Raw genomic sequence first — 22398 nt, 5'->3', positions numbered from 1 at the left:
CTGGCACCTGTCACAAGGGTCCTCCATATGACAAGGAAGGAATTCCCAGAGTCCAGACCCAGATTTCTGAGCCACCACAACAAGGACAAAATATTGCTTGGTGACAAACGAAATGGTCTGTCCAGAGACTGGATCAACTTGTTCCACAATACCAGAATGTTGCATTGCAGAGGCTAGGAGTTAAATTGGCCAAATGGAACTGCCTTGAAGGAGCTACCATCAGGACTAGGACTCTCATGCATAAGTGGATTGATGTATGGATCAGGACTGGGGAATCTGAATCCAAGACCTAGGATTCTAAAGTTTCTCCTCTGGGCTGAGCTCTGTCCAGGACTAGACTCAGATACTCTAAACATTGAGTCAATTCCAGCAACGTTTTCTGAAGGTTCAGGATCAACCTAAATAACCAATGTCTGCACTGTCAAAAGGCAAGTCCGACGACTGTTTCCTCAACAGGAAGTCATCCAAGTATCCCACAGTGGGGATGCCCCAAGAGCACAGCAAGGCTAATACTGGGGCCAGCATTTTTTTGAAAACCTGGGATGCAGGTGAGGAGCACCTTGGTGGCTTACTGATTCACACTTTACCTTGCAGCAATGGGGTCCTCAGTTCAAATCCCAGTTAGGACACTATTTATATAAAGTTTGCATGTTCTTCTTGTGTCAATGTAGGTTTCCTCCGAGTACTACATTTATTTACTACACTCCAAAGACATGCTGGTAGGTTAAGTGGCTCCTTGAGGGCTTCAAAGGCCTTAGCAAACAATAGTTCATGTATAGTACTATACAAGTCTTTGTGAAGACACAGGCTGGCTTGTTAATCCTCTCCCTTTTTTCATTGCGTGTGCATAATCTAATATTCAGTCATTAACACAACTTTGATATATTGAGGAGAGGGAGGGGAAAAAAAAAAAAAAAAGACTGGAAAGTAGGTGGTTCTCTTGCCTCAGACCCACCATCTACAAATGCAATTTTACCTAAACATAAAAGCTTTGCGGGTGTCCAATCACAGGAAGGTACCAGCCTATAACCCAGGATCTCTGGACAACCAGTCTTGTACTATACTGGTGATCTCTAAACTGCGGCCCTTTGCTTGCCCTTGGTACACCATTCCTCCCATACAGGCACTGTTCCTTCCACTAACATCAACGATGGGGCAGTGATGAGGGACATTTTCTACTACCACTGGTCACAGTCCACCTCCAAAGTCTGAATGAAGGTAATCTGTCCCTTTGTTTAGAAAGTTTCGAGACCCCTGTACTATATGATTAAAATCTGAAAATAGCTTATTTTTCCCTAAACATATTACTGAAAACATATGCTAAACCAGTATATATTCACTTTAAATCTAAATGATCAATTACTTTTATCTTGTCTCAAAAAAAAAAAAAAAAAAAAAAATCAGCAGGAATGATTTAATTTTTATCAAGATTTTTTTTTTTTTCAAAAAAGATTGATAAAGTACGAATCAGTATTTGTTAGAAAAGAAACAAACATCCAATATGCATCTTATTTAAATCAAATAACAAACATAACATTGATCAGTAAAGTTTTCAATAATGGCAGATTTCATTTCAGAGAGTCATTTGCATAAAATCCTTTTACCACCTGCATGTGGCTGATAAATTAATTTAACACAGGCTCTAACAAACTTCCATATTAGATGTAGAGTGTGATGAAAGTTGTAGAACAACAACAATACAACACAAGAAGATTGGTATCAACAGAATTAAATTAAATAGGTTTAATTCACAAAGCATTACCACAAGAATAAGTATCTTTATTTTAGCCATATGACTGCAATATTCAAATTTCATTGTATTTAACTAAAAATAACGGTCACTTTATTTTTTAAAAATAAGTATCCTTATCTTAGTGTGTTGGCTTTGTGAATTGTTTCTAGTGAATTCAGAATCAAGTGAACCATGAAATTTACTGCCTGTACAACCTATTATACCACTAAAGTGGATGCCAGAAATCAAGACCACGATTGCTCCATGCTAGCCCAGGAGAAACATAATTGAGATTCTACACTGCTTTCACTCAGGATAGTCTTTAGAATAGACATCCTGATTAGGATCATTCAAAGAAACTCCATTTTTCTGACCATGCTCATACTGTGAGACAAGACAGGGAAATAATAGACTTTGTAAATAACTCTCACTACCTACGATGCCTCACTATGTCTACATGGACTTTTGATGTACCATTTGTGTTGATTAGGATCTGCTCAAATCTAGCTGGTAGCCATGTTTTCTGCATACAGTAATCTACAGTAGACATGGGAAAGTTCACATAGTTACAGCATTCTGCGTGCCTACAAATTCTACAAAGCAGCAAACAAAATGTATCATTTCTATTTGGCACATCAGACCTTACAGATGCATAAGAGTAACATGCATGACCTAAGAGACTTATTTACAAAAGTGATTATTTCACTCGAATGCCTTCTCTATGTTTGCTATACTGGTACAAAAATGTGTAGTGGAACTACACGTGTTCATGGGTTGTGGCACTAAATCAGGTTACAAATGGTAATGTCCCATTTGATGGAAGGAAGTTGTGTAGCAAGACAGTCATGGTGGCTGAAGGTGGTACAAAGATTATGTTCGTGAAGTTCCACTGCAAATTCATCTCAGGAGTAAATTGTTACCCATTGATTACTCCATTGAGTCACATACATCAGAGTGGTAGGCACTGACTGGTTTTCACATTTAAAGAAAAAGCAAAATAAAGTGTGTTCAATAACTTCTGTGCTTCCAGCAAAATACAATGTTAAGACGTGTTATGTTAACGCCTGGGTATCTGTATTTTTTGGAAAGGAGGCGTTAAAAAACCATTAACAAAAAAAAACAAAACAAAAAAAAAAAAACAGACTAGTGAATAAATGGATACCTTCTCCCACAATATTTCAGTGCATCCACTCAAGTTACTCGTCTAAAGTGCGCACCTCCTCAAACATTACAGCTGAAAGATGGTTAGAAATGTATTGTGAGCATAGTCACTTGTAAACTGGACCTCTGCAAACCATTAAAAAGTCTTCTGGGAGGTTAACCCTTCATGCCCAGCATGGGGTAACCATCATTCACAAAATGCAGGAAGCTCTGTCAGTCAGTTAAAAGGAAATGCCAAATTCAATTTGATTACTGGCTCAGACGATCATTCACCTGCGTATGGAGGTCTTTTACAACAATGCAGCGACCAACATTGCAGGAACGGGTGCACCAACCATCGACACAACACCCAACCTCAGAATTCAGTGTGGTACATCAAAAATTCCCCAGAGATGCCTTAATGGACATTAGAAACCAAAGTCTTTCTTCTAGTAGTGACATGCACTGGAAATGCAAGCATAAGATTTTAGAAGACACAGGGGATACTTTAATAGGCTGGATGGGACAGTCCTTCATCCTGTTAATTTGAACAAAAGATTAGCGCACAAGAAGCAGCTGCTGTCAGTGCTTCATCAAGCAGAATGGAGGCAGAGTAGATTTGGTTTCCTTTTTGGAAGAAATCCTATAAAGGCCCGTTGTAAACTTCACTGACTCTCTTGCGCAAACAGCTGCAGAACTCAAACATGGTAGCAGAAAGGCTCTGGTTAATGAGGTAGCGAGGTAGCCGACCCTGCATAAAAAAGAAATATTAATTAAAATGTTGATCTACATCAGGGGTGTCCAAACTTTTTTCAAAGAGGGCCAGATTGGATGAAGTGAACATGGTGGAGGGCCGAACATTTTTCCAAACATTCTTTGAACCATTACAATTAAATGCAAATAAATTATTTTATGCCAAGTTACCGTATTTTTCGCCGTATAAGACGCACCTGACCATAAGACGCACCTAGGTTTTAGAGGCAGAAAACAGGAAAAAAAAATTCTGAACTAATGGACTGCAGACACAGTACAGGAGATGACCAGAGACTGCGGACAGCACAGGAATGACCAGAGACTGCGGACAGCACAGGGATGACCAGAGACTGCGGACAGCACAGGGATGACCAGAGACTGCGGACAGCACAGGGATGACCAGAGACTGCGGACAGCACAGGGATGACTGCTGACCTTTGGGGAGGTGGGGAGCGGGTACCTGAATTTGACAGGTACCCGCTCTTACTTCCGCAGTTGTTCTTTGATCTTACCTGTTCCTCGATCCAGCCGCGCGCTGTCTTCCCGGCTTCTGTAATGGCGCTCGGCATGACAGCCGGGTGCCCAGTGCGCATGAGCGAGAAGCACTTGCGCTTTGTGATTGGTCCGGCGGCTTCTGGGATCTGTCATGTGTCCCAGGTACCGCCTTACCATTCACAAAAAGCACCGCTTCTTGCGCATGCGCACTTGGCACCCGGCTGTCATGCCCAGCGCCCACACTACAGAAGCCGGGAAGACAGTGCGCCACTGGATAGAGGAACAGGTAAGGTCCCGCTGCAGAGCTGAGCGGCCGGCCCGGTATTCTGACACGGCCGCGGTGGAAATACCGGACCGGCCGCTCCATAATGTTGTGGGCTTTTGAAATTATGTCTCAAAAACATGATTTTATCAAGACATAATCCTATATAACATCAAGTCAGCATAGCCGGATGTTAAGGGTTAATTTGTCTTGGTTGGAAAGTCGAATGACCATCTGGCTGGAGAGATGTAGACGGTGGGTGAAGGGATTTTTTTTTCCTCCTAGAGACAATACTATTTTGAAGTTCTACAGGTGGTCAAACACCATTATTCAGACTTCAATAAGCAGGTAAACATATACAAGGTCTGGACATGACAATGGAGGAACCAAACTGATTGTCTGAGAGCTTACCCAAACCTTGTAGAGTGTGATAAACCAACAGACCTCTGAAACTATCACAATATACTATTGTCCACCAAGGGTGAAAGCATTAACAGTTGTTTACCGTGATTCCAATACAAGAGCCAGGCAAACAGAGAGTTTTTCCCTACACATAGAAAATGTTGGTTCTAAAACAAAGAAGTGAAATTCAGGACATTTAAGTCTAAAAATTGACTGTATATAATTACAAAGATATACTACAAAAATATATTATAAATGAGATGTTATAAAGGATAGGTTTTACACACCACTAAATATTCAGCAATGGGAACTATATATCACTAACTTGAGTATTGAGATGATGGAAAGTAAGATGTATTATAAACTAGCATTAGTTACATGTCTTATCAGGAAACAAACAGGATGGTATTTCAAGAAGGAATAACTGAATATACACCTATATTCCATGGTCCCTATTTAGAATATTATAGGTATGATCACTTATATCTGGAAAAAGACGTATATTTGATCCCTGAAATTACCTTAAGATTCCACCCGAGGTATGAGTCATCTGAAATACTCAAATTGTTCTATGATACATGACCGCCACCTGGCGGGCAGGTGAGAAATAGCTTATGTACACACATTTCTCAACTAGCCAATCAAGAAGCCTGGTGGGAAGGTATCTTAGAACAATGGATTAGTTGGTATAAAAGCCCTTGTACCTTTAAGAAAAAAAAACCCTCATCAAGAAAAAACTCATCAAAAGAAAAGACCTCAGCAAAAGAAAACCTGACTGAAGAAAGACCTGATTCTGAATAACTACTCTTCCATACTTTCAAACTTCCTAAAACTTTACTAAATTTCTAAACCTCTATCCTTATAACTTCCTACATTCTCCCATACTGAATAGCTATCACTTGCCCTATAATATCATTTCTAAAGGCGTTCCACTGCCAGCTAAATCCACGGGAGAGTTGCCTAGTCTGAATGCCGGGTGCGGTGAGATTGTTTATTTGATTTTGTATTACCTATTTTCTCTGTTGTGTGGAATCATAAAATTACCTTAGTGTATCACAACAATATTGGGTAGTTAGATATATGTAGAGAGATCCTGTTTTACTGTTAAAAATTGTTTGTTGCCATATTATAATTTTTTTTTCATATTTCATAATTTATTGAATATTAATAATCAGAGTATAATATATCAAGGGCCAGCTTCTTGCAATCCTATGGCCACGGCTTGTGAGAATATAACCTTTGAGATACTCGAAATTATTAATTATTAATAAATTTAATAAATAATCAGATCATTTAAAAATTGTGATATTGATGTAATTAGTTAGAAACCTTATTATTGTGTCTTACATTGGTAGGATATATTTTTGATTGTGTGTACCAATATTCATTTATCACCAGTCTTTTGCGTTTTGTGTTAATATATATATAATTTTTGTACATAAATAAATTTTTATATTTATCTATTATAAGGCAAATTTTGTGTGTATGGTACGAAATCATATTGGCTAAAAGAATTCAAGGTTTAATAATAAGTGGTGATCAAATTATCAAGGTGTCCAAATTATTGGTTTACTAAATATTTGCCGTATTTTAACGGCTGGAGGCACTGTAATATTTCATCTAAGGGAAAGGGACACGCCCTTTATAAATATTATATATCCTTACATAAACCACCACAATAAGACACACTGACATGGAGGGCCGTATTAAACCGACCCTCGGGCCGTAAATGGCCCGTGGGCCGGACTTTGGACATGCCTGATCTACATGAATAAAGTGATACTAAAGTCCCCCTTAAAAAAAAAAAAAAAAAAAAGAAAGTAAAAAAAAAAGTAATACCAGCTCTGTGCAATGATATTGCACAGAAAGGTCACTATCCTCCTCTTTTGCCAGTCGTTCCCCCCTGATTCTGTCAACTTATCCCTCCTCTGGGTGCCTCTTGCAGTATGCTGGGTGCTAAAGAGGCACCTGTGCTTGTGCACTCCCAAGCCAGGCTGTGTGCATCCATAGACCAACAGCACTGTTAAGCCAAGCCCCTGTTCGCTCATCACAGGAGTTTGACTGACAGTAGCAGGAGCCTATGGTTCTGCTACTCTCAGTTTCTCCTGTGAAAGCAGGAAGTGAAGAGAGTGGTGCTAGAGCCGGAGACAGCACTGGAGAGGTGACAGAGTCAAGTGTTTACCGATTGGGAAGAGAAAAAGGAGGGGGGGTTGTAGATCAGGGCATCTTTTTAACATACAGAGGGTAACCAGTAGGGGCCAAGCTTGAGTCGGGTGTTTTAGGATCATATAACATGTATGCGAGCTTCTCCCCCCTCTAGAGCAATTCAGGAAAACATTTTACAAGACTGTAAAATAGTCACCAAAACTCCTGACAAAATAAAAATTGCATATTCAGCATGTCACAACCAACAAACGATTCATCTGTGCTTTCCTGTACAGCTCACCTTCAAATCAGTGTTGAGGATCCAGATAAAAGTGCAGACGGACGGATTCCGGGAGCTCTTTAGAACAACAAAACCGCCTGGTCCATTCTCTCCCCTAAACAGATAAATAAATCATTATACATGTACCCGTTTGCCACCAGACCAATTTCTTTACACACATGCAAAGATGTGCATTTTTGACTTTAAAGGCCTGTATACACTTGTTTTGAAGGTTTTTTTTTTTTGGTGGGGGGGGTATTGTGGAGGTAAAAAAAATGTGGTTGAGCTGTGTTTTTATCCCCCCCCCCCCGCAGGTGGTGAAGTCAGGAAAGCAATCCAAGCACAGATCACCTTTTAGAGAAGCAGCAGTCCTTGCAGCTATTGTAAACGAGCCTTGGAATACTTATAACCCCCAAAACATTATACATCTTCTAAAAGCAGAGAACCTACAGAATAAAAAAATTGCCACTGCTTGTCAAACCTACGGTAGTTGCAACTTTGTATCAAAATTATATTTTCAATGAAAACACCCCCAAAACACTAAACTTATATATAAAAAAAAAAAAAAAAAAAAAGAAGACATTGCTTCGAGTAATAATATGCCAGAAAATTCAGACCACAAAATAGAGACAAACTACGACAACCACATTTTTACAGAGGAATCACTTAAAACTTCTATAGCTCTTCAAATTAGAGCTAAGTGTAATTGATGGCTCTAGATACATTTTATGTTTGTTTTAACCCTTTCAATGCCATGACATTGGCAAAAACAATCAAACGCAACCGTTTCTCTGTAAAGACTGCATTGTTAATCTGACAAGTCTTGTCTGCAAGCTATAAATGTTACAAAGAACAAACATTAAACGTTTTTGCTGTAGTTTTTAATTTGCTTTTATTACGACTTTGTACACTGAATCACATGACGGGGATTCATTTTCCCAGAATTACAGATTTGAAAGTAGTATGTGCCATTTTGCCATTTTCTATTTTCACAAACCATTCTGTATAATACATTGCCTATAGTGCCATCCAGTGGGGAAGGACATATGAAATGCTTAAGTATCCCATAGATTAACCCCTAGATGCCGAGCGCATGCAAATATGTGGCCTCTCGGCGTCTGGGCCTTGAAACCGAGCGGCCGCATATTTGTGCGCCATTAGAAAATACAATGTGCTGAGAGCGCGCTTCCAGCACGTATGTCCGTGATTCACGGAAAGGTCCAGATCTCCCCTTGCGATCAGGACCTTTTCAGATCGTGTGACCACTGTGACAGCAAATCACGGAGGTCACATGACCCTAAAACCCCGCCTCCCGGCTTCTGAAACTCTTAAAGGGTCGGGAGGCACCGGCGCAAAGGGGTTAAGGGCCTGTGTCGTTAGGCTTTTGTTCGTTTCAAGAGGGTTTTACATTCCCGTTCGGGTTTATGGAAATGCAAAACCTGCTTGAAACGGGTCAAAAGTAGGTCAAGGGAGGTCCCTGCAGGTCAAATGCACCTGTCAATGAATTCTGAATGATCATAGAAGCATGTAAACTGATGCGATCAAGACAAACCAGTCCTTCTACATAAATGTATACATTGTTCACAGGTCATTTCCATACGTTTGCGTGCTTGTTTGATAGCCTTGTCCTATCTGATCTCAAAACACTTTCCGGGCCACAGCGTGCCAGTCAAGTGTATCAAAAGCCTTAGGAAGTCATAGCAGTCATTATGAACCCAAACATGTCAGGATGCATCGGGAAACATTGTCCCCAACGCCAACATTCTAGTAAAGGAACAAACAAGCACTTTACCTGACATATTTTGTAAGCTGAGGTCTGCAAGGATGAGTTCCTCCAATGCCCGCTGATAAGTACCGATCTTTTCTTCTCTCAATACGTCGTATATTCACAAAGTCCCTGGTATAGGAGAGGAGGATTAGTGAAAGCTTGACTTTGTCTATATGAATAGAAAGCATCTAAAAGGCAAGGTACTGACCTAGGGGACACCACCCCACCCGCTGCTCCTGCTGCTACATCATATGATACAAGCGTGTTATCATCTACACGCTGGATGACCTGAGGAATAAAAACGATAAGCAAGGATCAGATATGTAAAAAAGCAAATTGCTGGGACAATTCTGAGACCTCCACACTAAATAGCAGACAATCGTGTAACTTGGCAGGACTCATTTCCACACCAATGCCGATATACTAGCAAAAAAGGCAACAATACTAGATACCACTCAAAATAGTTCACTCCAGATATACAGCCTTTTCAGGGCAAGTATATATCATGTGGACAAAATTGATGTTGAGTTTAGGTAAATGGTTAGTTTAACTTGGATGGTAAAAACAACACACATATACGTAAAACATACAAACTAAAACAGACAAGGCTTTCTTTTGGCCAGTATTTAAAGTAGAACTATAGACAAAACTTTTTTTTTCGTTCCGGATCGAGTAATGGATGGGTGTAACCCCTGTAAGGTTTATTTCGCCCTCATTGTCTCATTGGGGAGATATAAAGCATAGTGTTACTAAACAAACAACAGTAAAGTCAGTCTGTATATGAAGTTAAGCATGTTTATTACACTCACAGTGGAACCTAAGGGGTTAATCCTCTGCATTATGCAAAAATGCTGTTCGATCTTGACTTCTCTGATCCTCCCCTTCTTCCAGTGTCCCCTCTTATCTCTTGATAAGACATATCCTGTGGAGTCACTCTGCACATGCTCAGTTTGCTGTATATTGCTAGAGAGGCTTTTTTTTTCCTTGGGAGAGTACATGTGATCAGCACAGGGCCAATCAGTACTGTCCAGACAGAGGTCAGGGGTTCTACATCCTCCTAAAGCAGAAAGAAAACTCCTCCTACAAACTTTAACCAGTGCTCTGCTGGAAATGATAAAAAAAAAGTCACAAGGCTGCTATATACTGCTGATGAGAAAAGGTATTTAGCAGTTTATATTTACTAAAATAATTGCGTTTCCATGTTCTGTATACTGTGGGAGAGCAGATATAGTGAATGCAGGGTGCTGGGTTTAATAACACTTTAACCACTAGCGCGTGCACCCCCACCAGTAAATGCAAATCACACGTGTGTGTGTGTGTGTGTGTGTGCTTGCGTGAGCACGCACGCACGCACGCACACACGTGTGATTTGCATTTAATGGTGGGGGTGCACGCGCTATTGGTGGCTAGAGATGTCAATCACTGGGTCCTGGCTGGTGATTCTCGGTTAGCACTCGGCGATCGTCGGGGAAATAGGACAGGGGAGAGACCTGTGTGTAAACACAGGTCTCTCCCATGTTAGCAAGGACATGGTGTTGTGTATTTCTCTGCACAGCAGAGAGATACAAAACAGCATGTCTCCATAGTAAAACACAATACAGTGCACACAGTAAACCCTTTGATTGCCCCAGATGTTAACCCCTTCCTGCCCAGTGTCATTAGTACAGTGTCAGTGCTTTTTATTAGCGCTGATCATTGTATTAGTGTCACTGGGATGTGAGTGGCAGTTCCCACCCAGTGTCAGAATGCCGTCGCAGTCCTGCTATAAGTTGCTGATCTCTACTATTACTAGTGTATATATATATATATATATATATATATATAAAAATTCCAGTAAACATTATCTCACAGAAGTGAGTACACTCCTCACATTTTTGTAAATATTTTATTTTATCTTTTCATGTGACAACACTGAAGAAATGACACGTTGCTACAATGTAATGTAGTGAGTGTACAGCTTGTATAACAGTACATTTGCTGTCCCCTCAAAATAACTCAACACACAGCCATTAATGTCTAAGCCGCTGGCAACACAAGTGTCTACACCCCTAAGTGAAAATGTCCCAATTGGGCTCAATTAGCCATTTTCCCTCCCTGGTGTCATGTGACTCAGTGTTACAAGGTTGGGAGCAGGTGTGTTAAATTTGGTGTTATCGCTCTCACTCTCTCATACTGGTCACTGGAAGTTCAACATGGCACCTCATAGCAAAGAACTCTCTGAGGATCTGAAAAAAAGAATTGTTGCTCTACATAAAGATGGCCTAGGCTATAAGAAGATAGCCAAGACCCTGAAACTGATCTGCAGCACGGTGGCCAAGACCATACAGTGGTTTAACAGGACAGGTTCCACTCAGAACAGGCCTCGCCATGGTCGACCGAAGAAGTTGAGTGCACGTACTCAGCGTCATATCCAGAGGTTGTCTTTGGGAAATAGACATATGAGTGCTGCCAGCATTGCTGCAGAGGTTGAAGATGTGGGGGGTCAGCCTGTCAGTGCTCAGACCATACACCGCACACTGCATCAAATTGGTCTGCATGGCTGTCGTCCCAGAAGGAAGCCTCTTCTAAAGATGATGCACAAGAAAGCCCGCAGTTTGCTGAAGACAAGTAGACTAAGGACATGGATTACTGGAACCATGTCCTGTGCTCTGATGAGACCAAGATAAACTGTATTGGTGCCAGATGGTGTCAAGCGTGTGCGGCGGCAACAAGGTGAGGAGTACAAAGACAATTGTGTCTTGCCTACAGTCAAGCATGGTGGTGTCATGGTCTGGGGCTGCAGGAGTGCTGTCGGCAGTGGGGAGCTACAGTTCATTGAGGGAACCATGAATGCTAACATGTACTGTGACATACTGAGGCAGAGCATGATCCCCTCCCTTCGGAGACTGGGCTGCAGGGCAGTATTTTAACATGATAAAGACCCCAAACACACCTCCAAGATGACCGCTGCCTTGCTAAAGAAGCTGAGGGTAAAGGTGATGGACTGGCCAAGCATGTCTCCAGACCTAAACCCTATTGACCATCTGTGGGACATCCTCAAATGGAAGGTGGAGGAGCGCAAGGTCTCTAACATCCACCAGCTCTGTGATGTCATCATGGAGGAGTGGAAGAGGACTCCAGTGGCAACCTGTGAAGCTCTGGTGAACTCCATGCCCAAGAGGGTTAAGGCAGTGCTGGAAAATAATGGTGGCCACACAAAATATTGACACTTTGGGCCCAATTAGGACATTTTCACTTAGGGGTGTACTCACTTGTGTTGCCAGCGGTTTAGACATTAATGACGGTGTGTTGAGTTATTTTGAGGGGACAGCAAATTTACCCTGTTATACAAGCTGTACACTCACTATGTCACATTGCAGCAAAGTGTCATTTTTTCAGTGTTGTCACATGAAAAGATAAAACATTTACAAAAATGTGAGGGGTGTACTCACTTCTGTGAGATAATGTATATACTGCCATATGTAAACGCAATAACTTTCACGTAGCCCAATTAATTTACACGTATTGGGATTTGTTTTTTTTTTAGCAAAGACATGTAGCAGAATACATTTTGGCCTACATTTATGAAGAAATTTAATTTTTTAATTGGACATGTTTTATAGCAATAAGTCAAAAATATTTTTTCTTCAAAATTGTCTATAGCACAAATAATAATAATAATAAAAAATAAAAAAACGCAGAGGTGACCAAATACCACCTAAGGAAATCTCTATTTGTGGGGAAAAAAATGACAAATTTAATTTATGTACAGCGTTGCATGATCACGCAATTGTCAGTTAACAGCTATACTGCTACAAGGCGGCAAGGGTGCGAAAAATCACAAAATATATCTCCTAGATTGTAAGCTCGAAAGAGCAGGGCCCTTGAACCCCTCGTGTTTTGTTTTGTTGCGGTCTTGTCTCATGTACTGTCCCCACTATAATGTACAGCGCTGAGCAAACCTTTTAGCGCTATATATAAACTGTATAATAATAATAATAATAAAAAAAGGAAATTATATATATATATATATATATATATATATATATATATATATATATATATATATATATATATATATATATATATATATCTCAATCACACGTCACTGTGCATCACCGGGTAGGGGGCGTGCACGTAGCTGTCAATCACCGGGTCACGGCCAGTGATTACTCGTCAGCACCTGGTGACTGTCGAGCATCTCAAATGGGGGAAGGGGGACTGTTAGTGAACAGTTTAGCCATGCAAAGCAGTCCCTAATAAAACAGCACACAGTTACCCCTTTGATCGCCCCACGTTAAAGCCTTCCTGCCCAGTGCCATTAGTAGTGTCAGTGCTTTTTATTAGCACTGATCACTGTATTGGTGTCACTGGGGATGTCAGTGACACCAAGTCAGTTCCCCAAAGTGTCAGAATGCCCACTGCAGTCCCGCTATAAGTAGCTGATTGCTGCCATTACTAGTAAAAGTGTAAAAAAAAAAAAATTCAAATATATACACACACCAACATTTGTAAACGCTATAACTTTCACTTAAACCAATTAATTTATACGTATTGGGTTTTTTTTTTTTTTTTTTTTAGCAAAGACATGTAGCAGAATACATTTTGGCCTAAATTTATGACGAAATTTGATTTTTTACTGGACATGTTTAACCACTTGCCGTCCGCCTGCTGTTTATAAACGGCAGGGCGGTGGCACTCCAGGGGCAGGTTGCCGTTCACAAATGGCACCCGCCTTTTCTAGCTGTGCATGCTCCCTGGGAGCGCGCAGCACCGCGATCCGGTGCCCGCTGTGTCCTCCGGACACAGTGAAACACCGATCGTCGGACGGGACCTCTGTACGAGGTCCCGATCATGTGATCACTGATTGGCCAATCAGTGATCACATGCAAAGTAGTAAGCAAGATGTCACTTCTGACATCATTGCTTACTACGTGTGAAACCTGTGAAAGATCACAGAGGTCACAAGGTACAAGGCTATTCACAACAGCCTTGTACCATGTGACAAGGTCTGACCAATCACAGCTCACTCAGTATTTCTCAATGGCTGCAATAATGCAGACAGAGAGAAAGAGAAATGATTGCTTTTACATCCTATATGGGTGTAAAAGCAATCAGTGTAAAAAAAAAAAAATCTTCATCACCCCCAAGTAGTACAGTGTCACCATGGTGACACTGTACTGCTAGGGTGACAGTATGTAAAAAAAAAAAAAAAAAAAAAAAAAGAACCATAAATAATAATATAAAAAAATAAAAATGTATAAAAAATGTTTAAAAATTAAAATTTTTGGTTATCAACTTATTTGGCTGATTTATTTTTTTTACTAAAAATATAACGGAATACATTTTGGTCAAGATTTATGATGAAAGATTATTTATTTGCAAAATTATATAAGAAAAACACTTTTTAAAATTTTGGGACTTTTTCATTTACATAGGAAAAAAAATAAAAATCCCAGCGGTGAATAAATACCACCAAAATAAAGCTTTATATGTCTCAAAAAAATGGTAAAAAATTAATATGGGTACAGTATTGCATGACCGCGCAATTGTCATTCAAAGTGTGATAGCGCTGAAAGCTGAAAATTGCCCTGGACAGGAATGGGGTAAAAGTGTCCGGACAGGAAGTGGTTAATAGCAAACGTCAAAAAAAAAAAAAAAAAAAAGGGAAAAAATATATTTATATTGATTTTATATGTATACACAAATGTTTTGTCTTCTATTTCCATTTAAAACTGAATGGGTTGTTTTACACATTTTCAAGCGTTCAAGCATTTTTTTGAAGCAGAATTGCAAGTTCTTGCAGGTTTTGTCAGGCGTTTATCAACTAGGCATTTGGAGTACTGCTGAAAAACGTGCAAGCAAGAACAAGGGAAAAAAACAAAAAAAAACAAAAAACCTGAAAACGCTCATGTCACGGTTTTCAGGCATTTCCACTTAAGTCTATGGGTACAAAAATGCTCACGTCAAAAAAAATCACCTGCAAGGTATAACCATAATGTGTTAGTATGCATCGCACACTAGCACATTATGCAAAACGTATCTTAAAGTGAAGCCCTCCAGCGGCGTGCTGTCACTGCTGTAGAGGCCTCCATCTCCACTCGGTCTTCCTTCCGGATCTGCGAGCTCCGGTCATTTGGCTGGCTGAGCAGCGTTGACGTCACTCCCGCGCATGTGCGCGGGAGTCTCGTGACATGGTACGGTGCTCTGAAGAAATGGCACGGATATGCAGTTCCTTCAGAGCGCATGTGCTGGCTGTAAAAAAACCCTGAATATCTCCTAAACAGTACATCTTTAGGAGATATTCTACCTACAAGTAAGCTTTATTATAAGCTTACCTGTAGGTAAAATTTAACAAAGTGGCATTACTAACACTTTAAAAGTAGCTGTACTTTGTTGAGCCACAAAACAAGCATTTTCATAGTGACAACAAGTGCATTGAATAAATAGTTTTTTGCTTGTTAAGCGTTTTTGAGCTCAGAAAATGCTCAAGTGTGAACGGGGCCTCGAGGATTGGTAACCTGCAATATATTATCTTTTTGTTTTACAAAAGTAAATGTTTATTTTAGTGCCGAATATAATAAACCTTGAAAAACCACAACAGATTGCATCTAACAGTCTACCTAGCCTGCATTTTCAGATGCTCATTCATACCAACCTGACATACAGCCACAGTCCTGTTCCACAAGACCATCTTCTCCGGTTGTAAGATAACCTCTTGGTATACGACTTCTGCAGGACACTGAATTAAAGCCTGGAAGCATAAACAAAGATTAGATCTTTCATACACTGTACACCGTATAGGTAGATGTGGATGAACACAAAGATGAGAATTCACAGAAAAAAAACATAAAACCTGCCTCAGCGGTGACACTGTACTGCTAGGGTGACAGTACGTAAAATAATAAAAAAAAAAAAAACCAAAAAAAACCCACAAATAATATAAAAAAATAATAAAAATGTAAAAAAAAAAAAAAATGTTTAAAAATTATAATTTTTGGTTATAAACTAATTTGGGATATTTTTTTTTTTTTTACTAAAAAGATAACGGAATACATTTTGGCCAAGATTTATGATGAAATATTAGCAAAATTTTTAAGAAAAACACTTTTTCTTCAAAATTTTTGGACTTTTTCATTTACAAAGCAAAAAAAATAAAAAATCCCAGTGGTGAATAAATACCACCAAAATAAAGATTTATCTGTCTCAAAAAAAGGCTAAAAATTAATATGGGTACAGTGTTGCATGACCGCGCAATTGTCATTCACAGTGTGATAGCACTGAAAGCTGAAAATTGGCCTGGACAGGAAGGGGGTAAAAGTGTCCGGACTGGAAGTGGTTAAGGACCGTCCTATAGCAAATATACTGCTACATGGTGGCACCTGTGCGCAAAATCATGCGTATATAAATACACGTGATTTCGCATTTCTGGGTAGGGGGCGCTGTTCGTGGCCACGGATGTCAATCACCGGGTCCCAGCCGGTAATTACCGACAATAAACAAAACAGTCTTCCTCTCGGTCAGCTAGAGCACACTGCTTGGGATGGCTGTGCACAGCAAAGCCATCTAGATCAGTGTGCTTACAGCAAAGCACACCCCCGCCCCCTAGTAAAACATTCCCAGCACAGAGTTAACCCTTTGATCGCCCCTCACAATAACACCTTCCTGCCCCGTGCCATTAGTACAGTGTCAGTGCTGCTTTTTTTTTTTTTTTTTAGCACTGATCACTGTATTGGTGTTACTGGGGATGTCAGTTCCCTCCTCCCGTGTCAGAATGTCTGCCACAGTCTCGCTAAAAGTCGCTGATCACCGCCATTACTAGTAGAAAAAAAAAATTTTCATTATCTATACCACCATTTGTAAACACTATAACTTTCATGTAAACAAATTAATTTACATGTATTGAGATTTTTTTAATTTAGCGAAGACATGTCATAAATATAGGCCAAAATGTATTCTGCGCCGAAATTTGATTTAACATTTTTTACCAGACATGTTTAACAGCAAAGTCCAAAATATCGTTATTTTCTAAAAATTGTCGTTTTTTTTGCTCATAGAGCAAAAAAAACAAAAACAAAAAGAAAAAACAAAAAACGCACAAGCGATCAAATACCACTGAAAGAAAGCTCAATTAGTGGGAAAAAAGGGACGTAAATTTCATTTTGGTGTAGCGTTGCATGACCGCGCAATTGTCAGTTAAAGTAACGCATCGCTGTAACACAAAAAATGGCCTGTCAGGACAGGAAGGAGGGTAAATCCTCTGGACGGCAAGTGGATAAGGCAGAGCTGCCTGCAGGCAAAAATCTGTTAGTGCTCTGTACAATCATACATTTCCTAATCAGGGACAAGGGTTTTGGGTGGGTGGAAGGGTTCTCCTAGGCCATTAGTAGATTTCCCATTTTAAACGGTAAATTCCCTGTAATATTGTTCTTATTTGGCAACAAACTACAACTTTTGTATTGTTGTTTCTCTTACCTTTAAAATAAAAGTTTTCCCATGAAAAGGGATGTCAAGTGTATAGACAACATCCCCAACTTCCTGAAATACATAGAAAGACATTTATTATAGAATCACACACTTGTATGCGCTGCACCCAAGGAAGAGGTTGTAGTTTTGCTGTGAAAGTTCAGGGAAATACATGGTTTTGCTTTAAATGCCAACACACTAAGCACAGCCACACAAAAGAAGAGGCAAAGCTCATCTCACCACATACTTTGCCCTTTCAAATAAAGTTTCAAATACAGATAGAAAGATGGAAAAGTGAGGGAACTGCCATATTAACCAAACAGAAATGTGCATTCTAAATATTTAAACGTCCACAAAATAAAAGCCTACATCAGACTGGCTACAATAGGAAACCTCCAAATGTCCTTTTCTATTTTTTATGAATCAACCTTAGTATAATTTACAGGGAAAAAAAAACAAAAAAAAAAAAAAACACACTCGGGTGTCACAAGATAGTCAGGTATTGTGAAAAAAATCAGAACAGGCATTAGCAGGGTACTTACATTGCCCTTTTCATATTTCCAATTGACTTCCTGAGCGAGTATCTGCTCGACAATTTCCATAGCTTCCTTGCCCTTCCTCACATATTCCCGTTCCTGGGCAGTAACTGCCTTCCTCCCCACAGCTTCATCATCATCATCTTCAAATTCATTGTCAGACCCTGGGTGGAAGAGACAAGTCTAATGCATTTTTCATTCAATTAATCAGCAGAATGAAGGAAATCTGCAACTATGTTTTTGAAAAAAAAAAAAAAAGACAAAAAAGCAGCAAATACTCTCACCTGCAAAGGACTCTGGTGGGGAATAAAACTGTCCATCAGAGATTGCCCCTGGGTACAGAAGAGGAGGGCGAAGGGCAGCAGCTTGAGCAGCCAGATACCCTATTTGTGCGAATAAAACATTTAAAGAGAACAAGTCACATACATTTCTAATGTTCTGAATTGCGAAGTTATATTAATATAACATTACCTCTCAGGATATACTTTTATCATTTACTCTATTCTATTCCTGTTAACCCCTTAGTGACTGAGGGTAAAACAAAAGTTAATGCCTAAAACACAATTATGCAACTCTGACAGGCGTTATTAAACATGTACATATCATCGCAACTACTGGCGTAGAAAGGCAGGAGAGGAGCAATGTATACAGTAAGCTACCGCTAAATGTCACTGGCAGTTTTTAAAAGTCATTACCGGCTTTTTTTTCAATCCCGTCATTCGCCCTATGCTAAAGGAAACTCAGGGGCGGGGCCACTGGTGACCCTATCCCTTTATTTCCTTTAGCGGCGGGGAGAATGACAGCTCCTTCTTGGAGCTATTGTGAAAAAAAAAAAAAAAAAAAAATGTATAATTTTAAATGTAATTACCGGCTTTTTTCCCCTTCACTATAGCTCCGAGAAGGAGCTGTCATTCTCCCTGCCGCTAAAAGAAATAGAGGGGCACGGTCACCCAGTGACATTACCCAGTGACCCCGCCGCTTAGTTTCCTTTAGCGGAGGGGAGAATGATAACTCCTTCTTGGAGCTATAGTGAAGGGAACAAAGAAAAAAAAAAATATATTTTTAAAAACCAGGAATGACATATTAGGGGCAGCCAGTGAGGGAGCCCGAGTGTATACACTGCTCCCTCACTTTATACACTGCTACTCTACTGCCCCTCCTTGTGCACACTGCCCCCGCCCCTCTCCCCTACCAAGAGGATCTGTCACTCATATGCTATCACTTAGGGGACTATTGGTCCCCTATGTGATAACAATAAAATCCTAAGTTCAAAAAATAAATAAAAATACAGTTAAAAAAAATAAATAAACGTAAGCCTCCCCAACCCCAACATATGCAGACGACAATTCAGTTTCGGTTATGTGCATTCTGAATTTGCGGTATCGGTTTTGGCACCAGAAACTTCATTTCGGTGCACCACTAATATTTACCATCAAAGAATGACCCGAAATAAACTCTGATACCACATATGTGTACATTAGCTGTTGTTTGTAACCGTAGTAGGGCCCCGAAACAGTGCGCATTTTGCTTTTTTTATCCTACCAAAACATGCTGACACTGATACTCATTTAAAAAATGCTTTCTTTAAAAAAATTCTACCCAAAATTCTACTGGCTATGACCTTTGACCCCGTTCTTGACCCTAACACTAATCCTGGCACTGACAATCAAGTCCAGGGTCCTACTATTAGTATGAGACCCGGGGTTCCCAGTGAGAGCCCAGTCTCTGTCCTGTGAGGGAGATGTGCAGTGCACCTCTAGCACAAAGAGATACGCATACGCAGCCCCACGGATATAGATTCACTTCTGTGAGGATCAGGGGCGGACTGACAACTCACGGGGGCCCCCGGGCAATAGGGGATCATGGGGCTCCTGTGTCCTTGCCCACACTCAAAAAAGCCTATGAAGAAGGTACCAGGGGCATCTCATGGGGCCCCCTACTGACCCCGGGCCCTCGGGCAGCGCCCGAGTTTCCAAATGGTCAGTCTGCCCCTGGTGAGGATACATGTATGCGTACTGTCAGCAGAAAGGGATTAAAGCTGCAGACTCGATGGACTAGTCGGTCTTTTTCTGCCATCACTTTTCTATGTTTCTAGGTTTCTATGTAAAGCAGAAATGGCAGGCTGTAAAGTCATCCTGTTTTCTGTATGGGATCAATGCTAATGAAAGACACTGAAAAATCATATGATAAAAATTCTGTAAGATTTTCATGAAAGAGAATGAAAGGCTTTTTTACATCTGATATCATCTGATAATTTCAGCTTCCTCCAAGTTATCAGCTCCGAGCTCAGGCAGGAGACAGTTCAACCTCAAACCAGGCTTCCAGCCTGAAACTAAGCTAACATTTCTGGTTTTACAGGAAGAAAATATAACTAAAAACAGCACACACACTTCTCTCTGAGACTTGTCACACCATAGTAGCAGGATCTTACAAATGTAAATACCTGACTCTCTTTTAACACCTTGTTGACTGCAGGACATTGGGAAAGGCAACAAGCCGTGAACTAACCTCTACTCAATTGAGTATGCACTTACATCTCTCCTCCTCGGCCTCCTGTGTAAGAACCTTGAAATCCAGGAACCATGTCTCCAGCCAGGCCAAAACAAAAGACATGATGGGCAGCAAGTACCCAAATGCCCCCTTAGATAGAAGCTAAAAAAAGGAAGAAGGACAATACATGATTTATACAGAAGAAAGCACACGGACCTCAAAATGCTACTTGATTATGTCTAGGACAGAAGAATATACTGTACAGTGTATATAGCTATGTTATAGATCTGTATAGCCTGCACACATTCACAGACGGAAATTACTTTCTCATAAGCTGGCCAAACATTGCATGACACAACAAAGAAAATTTTGACTGTCTACTTTTTGGGATTTTCCACGAGAATGAATATTCCTTTTTAATGAGAACAACTGTTTATTTGGAGAGTTGCTCATCATGTACAATCAATGTCCGAAAGATAGGATTCTTTATTCACAACAAATGTTTTGATATACACTGCTCAAAAAAAAATAAATAAATAAAGGAACACTTTTTAATCAGAGTATAGCATCAAGTCAATTAAACTCCTGGGACATTGATCTGGTCAGTTAAGTAGCAGAGGGCGTTGTTAATCAGTTTCAGCTGCTTTGGTGTTATTGAAATAACAATGGGAGAACTAGATGGGCAACAATGAGACGACCCCCAAAACAGGAATAGTTTTACAGGTGGAGACCACTGACATTTTTGACATCTTTTCTGACTGTTTTTCACTAGTTTTGCATTTGGCTAGGGTCAGTGTCACTACTGGTAGCATGAGCTGATACTTGGACCCTACTGAAGTTACACAGACAGTCCAACTCCTCCAGGATGGCACATCAATATGTGCCATTGCCAGAAGGTTTGCTGTGTCTCCCAGCACAGTCTCACAAGCATGGAGGAGATTCTAGGAGACAGGCAGTTACTCTAGGACAGCTGGACAGGGCCGTAGAATGTCCTTAACCCATCAGGAGGGCCAGTATCTGCTCCTTTGTGCAAGGAGGAACAGGAAGAGCACTGCCAGAGCCCTACAAAATGACCTCCAGCAGGCCACTGATGTGAATCTTTCTGACCAATCAGAAACAGACTTCATGAGGGTGGCCTGAGGGCCCGACGTCCTGTAGTGGGCCCTGTGCTCACTGTCTGGCACCATAGAGCTTGATTGGCATTTGCCATTGAACACCAGAATTGGCTGGTCCGCCACTAGCGCCCTGTGCTTTTCACAGATGAGAGCAGGTTCACCCTGAGCACATGTGACAGACGTGAAAGGGTTTGGAGAAGCCATGGAGAAAGTTATGCTGCCTGTAACTTTGTTCAGCATGAGCGTTTTGGTGGTGGGTCAGTGATGGTCTGGGGAGGCATATCCATGGAGGGATGCACAGACCTCTACAGGCTACACAATGGCACCCTGACTGCCATTAGGTATCGGGATGAAATCCTTGGACCCATTGTCAGACCCTACACTGGTGCAGTGGGTCCTGGGTTCCTCCTGGTGCATGACAATGCCCAAACTCATGTGGCCAGAGTATGTATGCAGTTTCTGGAGGATGAAGGAATTGATACCATTGAATGGCATCCACGCTCGCCTGTCCTAAATCCAATAGAACACTTCTGGGATATCATGTTGGTCCATCTGACGCCGCCAGGTTGCACCTCAGACTGTCCAGGGATGCTCTGGTCCAAAGCTGGGAGTAAATACCCCAGGACACCATCCGTCTCATTAGGAGCATGCCCTGACATTGTCAGGCATGCATACAAGCACCTGGGAGCCACACAAACTACCAAGTACCATTTTGAGTTGCGGCAATGAAATTTCAGCAAAATGGACTAGCCTGCTGCATCATTTTTTCACTTTGATTTTCGGGGTGTCTCTGAATTCAGTCCTATGTAGGTTGATCATTTTCATTAAACAAGGT

The 22398-nt window shown here is 40.7% G+C and overlaps 1 protein-coding gene across 5 annotated transcripts in view; it reads right to left on the bottom strand.

Moving 5' to 3' along the window:
- Positions 1 to 1400: 1400 nt before the first annotated feature.
- The window catches only part of STARD3 (StAR related lipid transfer domain containing 3), a 49185-nt gene continuing 28187 nt past the window's right edge, over positions 1401 to 22398 (bottom strand). For all 5 annotated transcript variants that reach the window (XM_089687973.1, XM_089687969.1, XM_089687972.1 and 2 more), the window contains 9 exons: positions 20493 to 20610; positions 18243 to 18341; positions 17965 to 18122; positions 17432 to 17494; positions 15615 to 15710; positions 9186 to 9265; positions 9002 to 9106; positions 7231 to 7324; positions 1401 to 3623 (listed from right to left, as the gene is read on the bottom strand). In XM_089687973.1, coding sequence (XP_089544099.1) covers positions 3516 to 3623; positions 7231 to 7324; positions 9002 to 9106; positions 9186 to 9265; positions 15615 to 15710; positions 17432 to 17494; positions 17965 to 18122; positions 18243 to 18341; positions 20493 to 20610 — 921 coding nt within the window. In that variant the 3' untranslated portion in view covers positions 1401 to 3515. The remainder of the gene's footprint in view (positions 3624 to 7230; positions 7325 to 9001; positions 9107 to 9185; positions 9266 to 15614; positions 15711 to 17431; positions 17495 to 17964; positions 18123 to 18242; positions 18342 to 20492; positions 20611 to 22398) is intronic.

The sequence above is a fragment of the Staurois parvus genome, unplaced genomic scaffold (assembly GCF_062004578.1).
Source record: "Staurois parvus isolate SC_StPar_1 unplaced genomic scaffold, SC_StPar_1.0 ptg000442l, whole genome shotgun sequence".
NCBI lineage: Eukaryota > Metazoa > Chordata > Amphibia > Anura > Ranidae > Staurois > Staurois parvus.
Note: the sequence above shows the minus strand (reverse complement) of the source record. Positions and strands in the feature narration are given on the sequence as shown.